At 39.0% G+C, this 11,975-nt stretch overlaps 1 protein-coding gene across 1 annotated transcript; it reads right to left on the bottom strand.

Annotated features, from left to right (window-relative positions):
- Window positions 1-1,043: 1,043 nt before the first annotated feature.
- LOC141504364 (cystatin-C-like) lies at window positions 1,044-11,382 on the bottom strand. The gene is made up of 3 exons (XM_074209319.1): window positions 11,100-11,382; window positions 4,748-4,861; window positions 1,044-1,269 (listed from the first exon to the last, which is right to left on the bottom strand). The coding sequence occupies exons 1-3, from the start codon at window positions 11,334-11,336 to the stop codon at window positions 1,186-1,188; spliced, it is 435 nt and encodes a 144-aa protein (XP_074065420.1). The 5' UTR covers window positions 11,337-11,382; the 3' UTR covers window positions 1,044-1,185.
- Between the last annotated feature and the right edge of the window lie 593 nt (window positions 11,383-11,975).

Genomic DNA, 11,975 nt, shown 5'->3' with positions numbered 1-11,975 from the left:
AAAAAAAATAAATTTCATCAAGCTAGCTCTAAGGATATTTCTTAGTATCCAATTTTGAAATAATGGCTGCCTTCTAATATTTTTGTATTATCTTCAGGTTAATTAGAAGAACTGACCCATTATTAGTTTTGATTTAAACAATAGGTACTTATATCTATAAAGCTTCTGAGTATCTTGAATATGAGATATATATATATAATATATATAAATTATATATATATATATAATATATATATATATATATATATATATATATATGTATGTATGTATCATGGCCAAGTTTCCTCAAAGATAGCATGGATGTAGACAGAGATTATCCATTGAAGTTGACAAATGAGTAACTTAGAAGGAGTTGTCCATGAACTTAGTAATGTACATTAGGCAATCAGTACTCTCAATTCTTCAAGATCAAATCAGGGGCTTTACTGTTAAAGAAAGTCAGAAGCAGAGCCTTTTTCTCTAAGTAGAAAGAATTCAGCCTCAAATGACAAAGCCTCAACTTGCAAACTTCACATGGATTCTGGTGCATGGGTCACAACAGAGTAAGTTTATGATTAATATTCAATTTAACCCATATCTTTCAAGAAATTCCACCGGATCTGTGTGTGTGTGTGTGTGTGTGTGTGTGTGTGTGTGTGTGTGTGTATGTGTGTGTGTGTGTGTGTGTAAATATACATGTAGGGGCAGCTAGGTGGTGCTGTGTATAGAATACTGAGTTCAAATCCGATCTCAGACGCTTAATATTTACTTAGCTGTGTGACCTTGGGCAAGTCACTTAACCCCATAGTCTTGCAAAAAACAAAACAACCCCCCAACTATACACACACACACACACACACACACACACACACACACACGTGTGTGTGTGTGTGCATATACATATATATTATATATACATGTGTATATAAATATACATACTGGATAAAAGTAGTTGCTCTTATCAAAACAATTTAAGAGTTTCAAAACTTCTCATCCCTGAGAATCTGCAGTATTTGAAAAACAAAGAAAGTTTAACTATGAAACAAATTAATAACACCAAAAAGTACTTTGACAAGCCTTTATTTCCTCCTCCTAGCAGCTTAGGGAGGAGATTACATCATTACCTTACAAAGCACTATCAATTAGGTAATAATGAATCAAATGGGTTTTCAAAAGCAGAACAGCCAGACTGAAACTGCCAGGATACTAGTTTTTTAGGCATTCGCTGTCCAAGAGAGTAGTTTTGTTCATCCAAGGAATATCGTACACCGAAAATGAGCAGATGAGGGGCTGAGGGGGGAAAAAAGAGAGAAAAATCGTCAGTGAATCTGAAGAAAAAAACATTTGAATAGTGGACTCAGAATTATCTTTTCCAATATGCAAGTTGGCCATTTCTAGAAATAGAGTGATAATCCAAATTCATTGCTATTTAAACTTCAGAGTGTGTGTCCAGATTGAATTTTAAATTCATCAATTCATTTGAGCCTCATGGTTCCTCTATGAGCTAGTTGCTCAAAGAGTTATCTTCATCTTATTTATAAGGATTCTCAAATTGAGTTTGGACTAGTTTTTTATATAAAACTTTTCCAAATTCCTATCCATTCTAATCAGTCCTACATAGGTTAGAATTTTCCTTTTCTTTCATCAAAGAATGAGGGTCTGTGATACACAAGGTCACACTAGCCACTGATGGTAAAGAGGTTGAGAATGGTTACCTTCAGTCTAGCAGTCTAGCCTCACCATTCTCCCCACCCCAATCCCTCTTTTCAAAACTGCAATGTTCTTGGGTATATGTAGAACATATAAGCTATATAAGGTCCTTGAAATCATTTGGTCTGGTGCTGCCATAGCAACTGAAGGCAGGATTTGAAATTCACTAAATCTAGGAGCTTTTTAGGAGTGAATAAATTAAATATTTGACCAAATATAGTAGGCTATTTTTAAAATTGATCATTTTGTATGGTCCAAGAATGATGTTATAAATATCCAAATGACTTCTGGCAGAAAAAAAGGTTTCCCTATCTCTGATGTTGAATAAGACATTACTACAAAAAAGGGTATCATGCTAGAAATAATAATCTTTGCTTCTAGTCTGCTTGTTCCTTAATTCCCTGAAGGGTTTTGGATGCTCCTTATGGATAAAGAGAAGAGAAAATTATTCTGGCAAGACTTGCACTAACCAGATTAGGGGAGGTACAGGGTTAAGAGTTGGGAAGACTTGGATTCAAATCCAAAGCTTATGAGACTGATTGTTTAACCATGCCAAAATTATTAGGAAGTTATCTTCTCAGAACCTTAGCTTCCTCATCTGTAAAATGGGGATAATTATACCTCCTAGGGTAGTTGTTAGACTTAAAAGAGTTAATAGGTATAAAATACTTTGCAATCTTTAACATGCTATCAAAGGTTCAGATTTTTTTCTTTATTTTTTCCAATTACATGTAAAGATAGTTTTCAACATTTAATTTTTGGAAAGATTTTTGAGTTCTATTTTTTTCCTCCTTTCCTCCTTCCTCCCCTTGACAGTGAGCAATCTATGTTATACATATACAACTATGCTAATCATATTTTGATACTAGTCATATTGTGAAGAATCTGAACAAAAGGAAAAAAGAAACATTAAACATAAAACAAATTTAAAAAATTGAAAATAGGCTGGTTTGATCTACATTTAACTTCCACAGTTCTTTCTCTGAAGGTAGATGGAATTTTCCATCATAAGTCTTTCAATTCTTTGCTGCTACAAAAAAAGAGCTGCTATAAATATTTTTGTCCATGGAGGTCTTTCCTCCCTTTTTTATGATCTCTTTAAGATACAGAACTAGTAGTGGTAGTGATTTAAAGGGTCTATAGTTTTATTGTCCTATGGGCTAGGTCCAAATTGCTCTCCTTGAATGGTGGATCAGTTTACAACTCCACTAACAATGCCTTAGCATCTTGCTTTCTAATATTGATCATTTTTCTATTTGTCATATTGGCTAATCTGATAGGTGTGAGGTGGTACCTCAGAGTTGCTTTAATTTACCTTTATCTAATGTAAATTCAAGATTTATTAACCAAAGACTCATACTCTGAGGGAAAAAAAAAAAGAATGAGGGAAGTGGGAAGTTGTAAAGACAAGACAATAAACTCCCCAGAGCTCTAAAGAATCAGAAGAAAACTAAGAACTCTAAAGAAAAGGAAGTGCAAAGGGGATCACACCACCTCTGAATTCCAGACATTTTCCCTGGTTGTATTCCAAGCCTGGAGATGTCTTCCTCCTTGTCTCAACTAAAATGCAATCTTCTATAGAAAACCTTTCCCAATTCTCCTTAATCTCAGCTCTCACCTTCACTGGTTATCTCCAACTGATTCTCTATCTTGTATGTACAGAGTTATTTAGATGTTGCCTCCTCTATTAGACTGTGGATCCTTCAGAGAAGTGAATTTATTAAAAAAAAAAAAAAACACAAAACTTTGTATCTCCAGAGCTTTGCCCATTAAATAGTGAGCAGACTTTACCAGCTTCATGGATGTGACAGCAGCAAGGGAACTTCACTAGTTCTGCAAGGAACTAGAATCTCTTGGAACATCGGTAAATGATGGATTATATTATAAGGTGATGAGAATCATCCTAAAGTGCCTGCTCTTTGTCCTTTGGAGGCAGGAAGTGACTGTTGAAATAGGTAAAGAATTAAGTAATGCTATGAATAAGTCACCAGAAATCCAGAAGGCTGGTCTCCAGATTAGCCAAGAGTTTACTTGAGACTAAAATCATGTACTGAAGTCAAAAGAGTTCACATGAACAAATTCAAAATTTATTGTCTGTTCTGTCCTGAATGGGAGATTCATTCTTGTCTGTGAAGTTATAGGAAAGGATTAATTAAGTTTGTTGTTCCCTCAAAGTCCCAGTCACCCCATCTTATGTAACCTAATCATTTTTATTACATGTCATGCCCAGGGCTAGAGCTCTATTTATTTAGGTTTTATTTCTTTAAAGATTGATTGTAGCAGTATTTAAGTACTTTGAGTGTCCTGTTTAACTCTAAGTTACTTTATGCAGTTATTTTTATTTTATTTTATTTTTGGCAAGGCAATGGGGTTAAGTAGCTTTCCCAAGGCCACACAGCTAGGATAATTATTAAGTGTCTGAGGCTGGTTTGAACTCAGGTACTGCTGACTACAGGGCCAGTTCTCTATCCACTGCGCCACCTAGCCGCCCTACGCAGTTATTTTAAATGGAATTTCTCTATCTTTTCTTTTTTGATTTTTGTTAGTCATACAGCGTAAAAAGTTAAAGACTTTTGTTGATTTCTTTTGTATTTAGCTATTTTACTGAAACTGTTAGCTCAGTCACCAGCTCTCACCAAATTTCTCTGTGGTTTTGGGCATATCACTTAATCTTTCTAAGCCTGTTTCTTCAAGGGTAAAATAAGATGAGTTGGATTACATTACCTATGATTACTTAAATCTCTAATTTCATAAAAATACCTCAGCAATACAGATCTATAACTTGTCTACAATTTAAATCCGAGACCTAAGGAAATGAAAATATGACTTCTCTATGGTCACAAAACCAGTATGTATCATAGGCAGGGCTTGAACTTGGTTCTCTCTGACCCCAAGGCTCAACCTTTTCTGATGTTTTGTGCAATGCCATGTAAACACACTCTGAGCATCTGACGGCAAACTTTAAAAACCTCTTCAGATCCAAAGAATCCTTACCCTACCCCCAAAAAAGTTCACCCTCAAAATGAAGGACCACTTAGTTTTTCTTTCAGTCACATACCGTTTTCATTTGTGGGCTCTCATGGAAGGGGCAGTTTGAAAAGTCATTCACAGACTTGGAGCAGGTGGTTCGACGAATAGCAACTTTAAACAGGTATTTTACACCAGCCACAATCTGTAGCAAGGAAATCAAACCAAAAGCTTAATTAAAGTCCTTTGCTCTTCTTGTGTACTTTTTTTAAGTTTTTGCAAGGCAAACTGGGTTAAGTGGCTTGCCCAAGGCCACACAGCTAGGTAATTATTAAGTGTCTGAGACCGCATTTGAACCCAGGTACTCCTGACTCTAGGGCCGGTGCTTTATCCACTACACCACCTAGCCACCCCCTCTTATGTATTTTACATTCATATCAATGATTAATTTCTGTGATGAAGTCAACTTTTATTAAATGCCTCCTACGTATGCATAAGGTACTGGAAAAGGTTGTGGGAGTACAAAGAACAAAAACATTCTCTGTCTCAAGGTGCTTACCTTCTCCTGCAATGATTCTGTTTTCAAGAAAATCAATTTTTACGCTTTGTTTCACTTCTGAATGATACTGCACAATTATAAAGCAGGATTTTTTAGTGTGAAATTTGATTGATTTGGGAGTTCTCGTTATGAAAATTTTTTCCCCACTAAAACACTTAGACTTAAAAACATGCCTAGGGGTATAGGGAGACTGGTTGAATGACCTGGGTTGGGAAATGGTCAAATGACTTGTCCATGATCACAGAGCATGTAACAAAGGCAGGACTTAAGCCAGGTCTTCCTGATTTTAAGGCTGCCCTTCTATGCATTAAACCAGAATGCTTTTCTAAAAGAAGTAAACAAAAATATAATTAAGTATATAAAATATATATGTATACATATATGTATATTATCTATACCTATCTATATTATCTCACATCATTAGGGAACTCATCAGCAGAAACTTGGCCACCAAGTGATAAATATTTTGGCCACAGAAACTCTAGAAACAGTCTATCTACCAAGGCAAAGGGGTGAGGACATGGGGGTTATGATTTTCCACCAAGTGGAAGAACTCATGGATCTGTGCAACTATCATTAGAGAGCAACATTTTCTAGACTAGGGCATTGTTCAAATAACAGAAGCAATATCTTTTCAATGAGTAAACCCCTTTAACCATAGTTTATGGAAATAGTTATAGACATATTTCATAACTGACATATTACTCTCAATTGGCCTTTAAGGTCATCATCGTGAGGATCAATTTTTGTATAGTTCTGTGATATGCAGGGTTCCTTTGTCCAGCTAGTTAACTAGATAAACTTTCTGAGCTTTGAATTCTTATATTTGGTCTCTTATAACTTCTCCTTTCTTTTATCCTTATCAGTTTTTTTCTTTTATGTCTTTTTCCTTACTTTTCTCTCTTATTTAGATCTGTACCTTATCAGTTTTTAGTAAGGTGCCTTTCATGCATTAAGCACTTAGTAATGTTTGACCTGGGAGGGAAAAACAGGGAAATCTTTCTATATAATTAATTCTGATCCTATGTCTGCTTTAGGTCTCAATTTCCTCATCTGAAAAAATGAGGGGTTAGAAAAGGTGTTTTCTATAGCTGCTTCTTGCTCTAAGTCTTATGAGATTCAAAGTCTAACCCTTGATTCACTATACCAGGAAGTTCTGACAACACAAAGAATCACAAAGTTCCTTCCACAGCTAGGGCTTTAAAAGTTTGGTCAAAATCACACACAATTGCAACTCTGCCACAAAAATGAATTATCCAAGTATGGGAAATTTCTCAATTTTAGCTTAAATGAACCTCAAGTTTCTCAATCAATTCTAAAACTTCATAGTTCATGAAGATCTCATTTTATAGGTTAATAGGATTTAGGGCTAGAAGAAACTATCCCCAACTCAATTTCCACATTATACTAATGTGAAAATCAACTCGAGCATCTCCTGACTCCAAGTTCTAATAGATTTTCCACCTTAAAGAATACTACTATAGTCTTTGGCCTTTGCTGCAAGTTCCAAGATTAACATTTAGAAACTGTGTTATCCAGGACACATTATGCAATCTTTAAGAGCCTAAGTTACCTAATCTTTGAAACTGGACTAATAGGTATACTTTCTAACTTATAAGATTAAGACCCTTTATAGCCTTGTTCCCCATCTTAACCTTGCAGTTTCTTATATCTGGTAGCACTCCCAATCCTCCCATGATACACTTCCATCCAAAGACCCTGGCCTCCTTGGTATTCCTCACACAAAATACACCATCTGCAAAATTTTTTTCTGACTGCCCACCATGTCTGGGACTGTCATCCACAATTTCATTATTTCTTCCTTCTGGCTTCCTTCAAGTCTTAATGCAACTTCCTCTTTCTACAAGGTTTTAATAGTAATCCATAGTCTTGGTAACATCTGTCTATGATTACTCCCATCTATCCAGTTATAACTTGTTTATTCATAATTATTTACCTCCTGTCTTTCCATTTGACTGTGAATTCCTTGAGAAGAGGTATTTTAAAAAACTTTCTTTGTATTTGCTATAGTACCTTGCATATGAGTATTTGCAACAAATGCTTATCTAGATCTGACTGAAGGAAAAAATGGGTGGAAGCTGCAAAGAGGCAAATTAGAGTTAAGATCATAGATTTAGAGCTGAGGAGACCTGAGAGGCCATCTGATTCACTGATGAGGAAATCAAGACTGAGGTGACTTGCTCAGGTCATGTTGCTCATTCTTTTCTGACTCACCATGACCCAATCTGGAATTTTCTTAGCAAAGAAACTGCAGTGCTTTGCCATTTTCTTCTCCAGCTCATTTTACAGATGAGACAAACAGGATTAAGTGAATTGCTCAGGATCATACATCTAGTAAGCGTCTGAGGATGGATTTGAATTCAGGAAGATAAGTCTTTCTGAATCCTGGCCTGGAATTCCATCCACAGTACCATCTAGTTGCCTCATGTCACACAAGAAACAAATTCCTAGGACCAGAATGGAACAGAGATGTGAGGATATTCTCTTTCATGTTTCCAGTGCTCTTTCAAAAGAGAAATGGGAGTGTGTGGCTTTCCCTCTCTGGAAATCTAGCAGAGAATAAAACCACTACCTCAGCAATAAACCTCTAGAGGTCTGAAGAAAAAAGTCACTGGGCTTTGGAACGCTGCCCTTTGGTTCAACTGTTCTCCGATGGAGCAGATGTGAGGTGATGTGTTCAGGTGAGAGAATGTCAGTTCTTCTACCCCATCTAGTTAGTCCCAGATCATGCTTATCATCCATCTATCCTGCTCCTCCAGGCTAGCTCTAGCACTTTCACTATACTTTCACCCGCTAACACTGCTTGCTCATCAACACATCAGTGACTCCCTCCTTGCCTTTCTTGTGACCCCCCCAGATCAAAACTCCCCATCCTATCCATTAGGCTGTAAACTCCTTGAGGACAGGGCTGCATCTCCAGCAGCTGGCACATACCTGGAACATGGCAGGCCAGTAAATAATATTTCACTCACTCAGGGTCATGAATACTGTAGGGGAGAGTCTTGTTCAGAAAAAGTTGGACTAGACCATTTCTTCTATCTCTTCCATCTCTCAAATTCTGTGATTCTATAAATCTTAAAAAAAACTACAATGTGCTCAAATGAGATCACAACATCTCAAAGTCCATACAAATGTTTGCTACTATTAATACTAGATTAGTATTCTGGTCTAAGAGAAAATTGTAGCATCATATAAAAAGGGCACACCTAGAAACTACTTTCAGGATGTTAAGAGACAATCAAAATAATCCTCATTTACTAAGTTTAGTTCCACTGATTTATGTTTGATCCAAGGCATTTTCTCCTTTTCAGATGGGTACAGGAAATGACAACCGTTTGGACATTTTTTTTTGTTGTTGTTTCTGGTTTTTACAAGGCAAGAGGTTATGGGTCTTACCCAAAGTCACACAGCTAAGTAAGAACATTACTAAGGTAGAACAGACCGGTAACCCTTGTAACAATCTTCAAAAGGTCAGAGAATTGAAGGTTTAAGCATTCATGCCTAAAATTCCAAATCATATTGATTCCTCAAAACAAAGCCATTATTAAGAAAGATTTTAAGAAATTTTTCTCTCACTCAAACACAACACCAGGAGTTGCTTTGGCCCTAAAGGTCAATAAATTATTAGGCAACCCCAGGCCTGCCCAAGGTCTAACTAGTTCCTTCAGAGCTGCTGAGCAGAATGAACTTTGAGAGGTTAAAAAAAAAACCCTGACTTTTTTTTTTACTGTATTCTTCCAATGTGTAATCAACTTAGAATTCCTAGTCTGAAACTAAAGCTAAAATGAGGAAAAAAATGGATCATTTCAGGCTAATAATATCTGACAAAAGTTCTTCACTAAAGAATATTTGCTGTGGTGAATTTTTGACCATTAGGCAATGAAACATTTTTCTGTCCTAGTGTGTGCTTGGGTAAAATTGGGAGGAGAATCATCCAGGGATTGTTTTTCAGAAAGTGAAAGAACCTTATCTATTCCAACTTCCTAATTTTAAAGATACAAAAACCTGAGACCCAGAAGTTAACTGATTTGCCTAAAGTCACAGAGGTATTAAGATAGCTCAGTTGTCTCCTTCTAAAGTCCATTACTGGCAGAAATAAAACAGAAAAGCTCAAAGATAAAAACTACTGATTTATAATTGTTAGGTAACAAAAAAAAAAGACACAAAGACACAAAGAGCCAAAGTACAGGCAATTTGGGCTCTCCCCTGTACTTTAAAAAAAGCAAAGATTAAAAAAAATCACGATGAGATGAACTTACAGACCAAGAGTTATTCTGCCTATTACTGGACTCGCATAATATCTCCAAGAATAGGGTGTGGGTTAGTCCTAAAAAGACTCCCCAAACTCAGAGTGGAAAGTTACTTAGTCTGTTTGGCTCCTATCACAGCCTGGAGGATGGCTAAAAATGCATTACTGCTCAAGAATAAATACTCCTAGGACATCCCCTGAGGCTTAGGGTACATCACTCCTCACATTGAATTGCAAAAGCTCAATGGGCTTCCACTTTCTGAACTCAAAGGCAATACAAACTGCCCTTTTCTTTATTATGCTTTTTCAATCCAAGTGACAGTGCAGGAAACCTGGTAAATGGGGAGAGAGAAAACATTTGTTTAATATCAGTCCAAGGGAAGGCAAGGGGAAGAACCCAATCCACCACCTAAGTCAGGGCTCCTTAACCCTTTTTTTTTAAAAATAAGTTTTAAGTATCCTTTCAGCAGTCAGCAGAAGCCTATGGACCTCACCTCAGAAGAATGTTCTTAAATGCACAAAATAAAACACATAGGACTACAAAGAAACAGCTTCTAAGCTTTGTGGATACCCTGAGTGTGAGTATTAATCATTACTGCTAGGCACCAAGACAAACAAGCTGTGCAGGGGTGGTGCTGACAGAAATAAGTATATGCCCCTTTCCTCTTTTAACAAATCATAAGTGACTAAAGTGTAAGGTTGCAGATGGATGAAGTCAAGAAACACCTATTAAGTAAGATTTTTATATTTGTCAGTCATTAGAACTTTGCACCTATGGGAGGAGCCTAATAACTTCTAGGTAACTAACAGCAGTCAGCAGAAGCCTATGGACCCCACCTCAGAAGAATGTTCTTAAATGCATAAAATGAAACACATAGGACTACAAAGAAACAGCGTCTAAGCTTTGTGGACACCCTGAGTGCAGGCATTAATTATTACTACTAGGCACCAAGGCAAACAAGCTGGACAGGGGTGGTGCTGGCAGAAGTAAGTATATGCCCCTTTCTTCTTCTAACAAATCATAAGTGACTAAAGTGTAAGGATTCAGACAGATAAATCAAGAAACATTTATTAAGCCCTATCTTTACATTTGTCAGTCATTAGAAGGTTGCACCTATGGGAGAAGCCTAATAACTTCCAGGTTAATTGAAGAAGGTAATTAGCCCTCCAGTCCCTCCTCACCTTTAGATCGGAGCTGCATAGATTGCCGGACACTGACAGATACACATTAATGGGCTCCGGTAATGCAAAGAGATCTGCATATATTTCCTCGCATTCGTCCGTACACAGAACAATATTTATACATATACGCACACACAGACGAAGAAAGACATCTACACAACGCACAGGTAGTTAAAAATTCACAATCCCAAAGTGAGGACTCCAGGTCTGGAAGGAAGCCCGGAAGCCCCCAGGCTCAGACCCGACTTGGGCGGAGCCCCTTCCCCAGGATCCCTGGGAGAAGGCTAACACAGCATCTGCGGGGCAAGCCTGCGCGTGGGGCGCAGCATCGGACCCCCGGGGAGACCAGTAAGGCTCGGCCCCGGCCCGGCCCGGCCCGGCCCGGCCCGCCCTCTCCCAGGCCCGGGCAGGGGGAAGGGCGCCCGCACAGACCTGCTTCTTGGCTTCCAAGACCTCGAACACTCGGCTGGCGAACCTGTCGTTGCTGCCCTGGTTAAACCTCACCATGGCGAAGTTGAGCGCGCGCTTCACCCCCTCCTCGTTTACGTCGGCGTCCCTGAGGCCGCCTATGAGGCGCGGGGCTCGGTTAGTGGCCTGGGCGGCGGCCTGGGCGGCCTCGGCGGCCAGGACCAGGGCGAGCAGCAGAACCAAGCACCGGAGGCCGGCCATCACTGCTGCGGGGGGCGCGGGCGGCTGGGCTGGCTCTCCGGCCCGGCCCCGGCATTTAAGCCTCTCCCCGGGCCCCTCCTTCGTCCTGCCCCTCCCCTCGGGGCCCACGCCGAGCCGGAGGGAGCGGGGGAGCCGCCGCAGAGACTGCGGCCCTTCTCCCCTTCTCCGCTTCGGGGATGGGGGAAGGGGGAGTCACGGACCTAGAGAGGGAGGGGGCCGGGAGTGAGTTCCAGGTCCTTCCCCCTTAGGAATGCCTTTAAAAAATTCCTTTTAAAATTGATGTATTAGCTATTTTTAATATTACGCAATTACAAGTAATTTGCTATTGTTTATTGATGTGGGGACTGATTTTATTTCACACAAACGTGCAAAATCCCTCTTGTATTGTTGGTCCTTCTCAGAGACAACAGGAGGTGATACTTTGATACACCATTGCACGCAAAGTTACCAGTCTCGTTTTCTCCTCTGGGAGACATCCGGGGCAGAGATGAATCAGGACCACTGGAGAGGGTCCTGGATTCAAGGAAAGCAGGGTGAAGTGACTTGCCCAAGGTCACCCAGATGGTTAATTAAGTGTCTGAGGCCACCTTTGAACTCAGATCCTTCTGACGCCAGGGCAGATGCTTGATCTGCCTATTA

Source organism: Macrotis lagotis, chromosome 1 (genome assembly GCF_037893015.1).
Source record: "Macrotis lagotis isolate mMagLag1 chromosome 1, bilby.v1.9.chrom.fasta, whole genome shotgun sequence".
Lineage (NCBI taxonomy): Eukaryota > Metazoa > Chordata > Mammalia > Peramelemorphia > Peramelidae > Macrotis > Macrotis lagotis.
The sequence above is the reverse complement of the archived record's forward strand: the minus strand, read 5'-3'. Positions and strand labels throughout refer to the sequence as shown.

Bases quoted from the DNA above. Each gene is read 5' to 3' on its own strand.
- LOC141504364 (XM_074209319.1), bottom strand. From the start codon at position 11,336: ATGGCCGGCCTCCGGTGCTTGGTTCTGCTGCTCGCCCTGGTCCTGGCC. The intron at 4,862-11,099 runs GTCTGTGCGGGC...TCCTTGCTACAG, and splicing joins TCTTGGAAGCCAAGAAGCAG to ATTGTGGCTGGTGTAAAATA. The intron at 1,270-4,747 runs GTATGTGACTGA...TTCCCCCCTCAG, and splicing joins AGAGCCCACAAATGAAAACG to CCCCTCATCTGCTCATTTTC.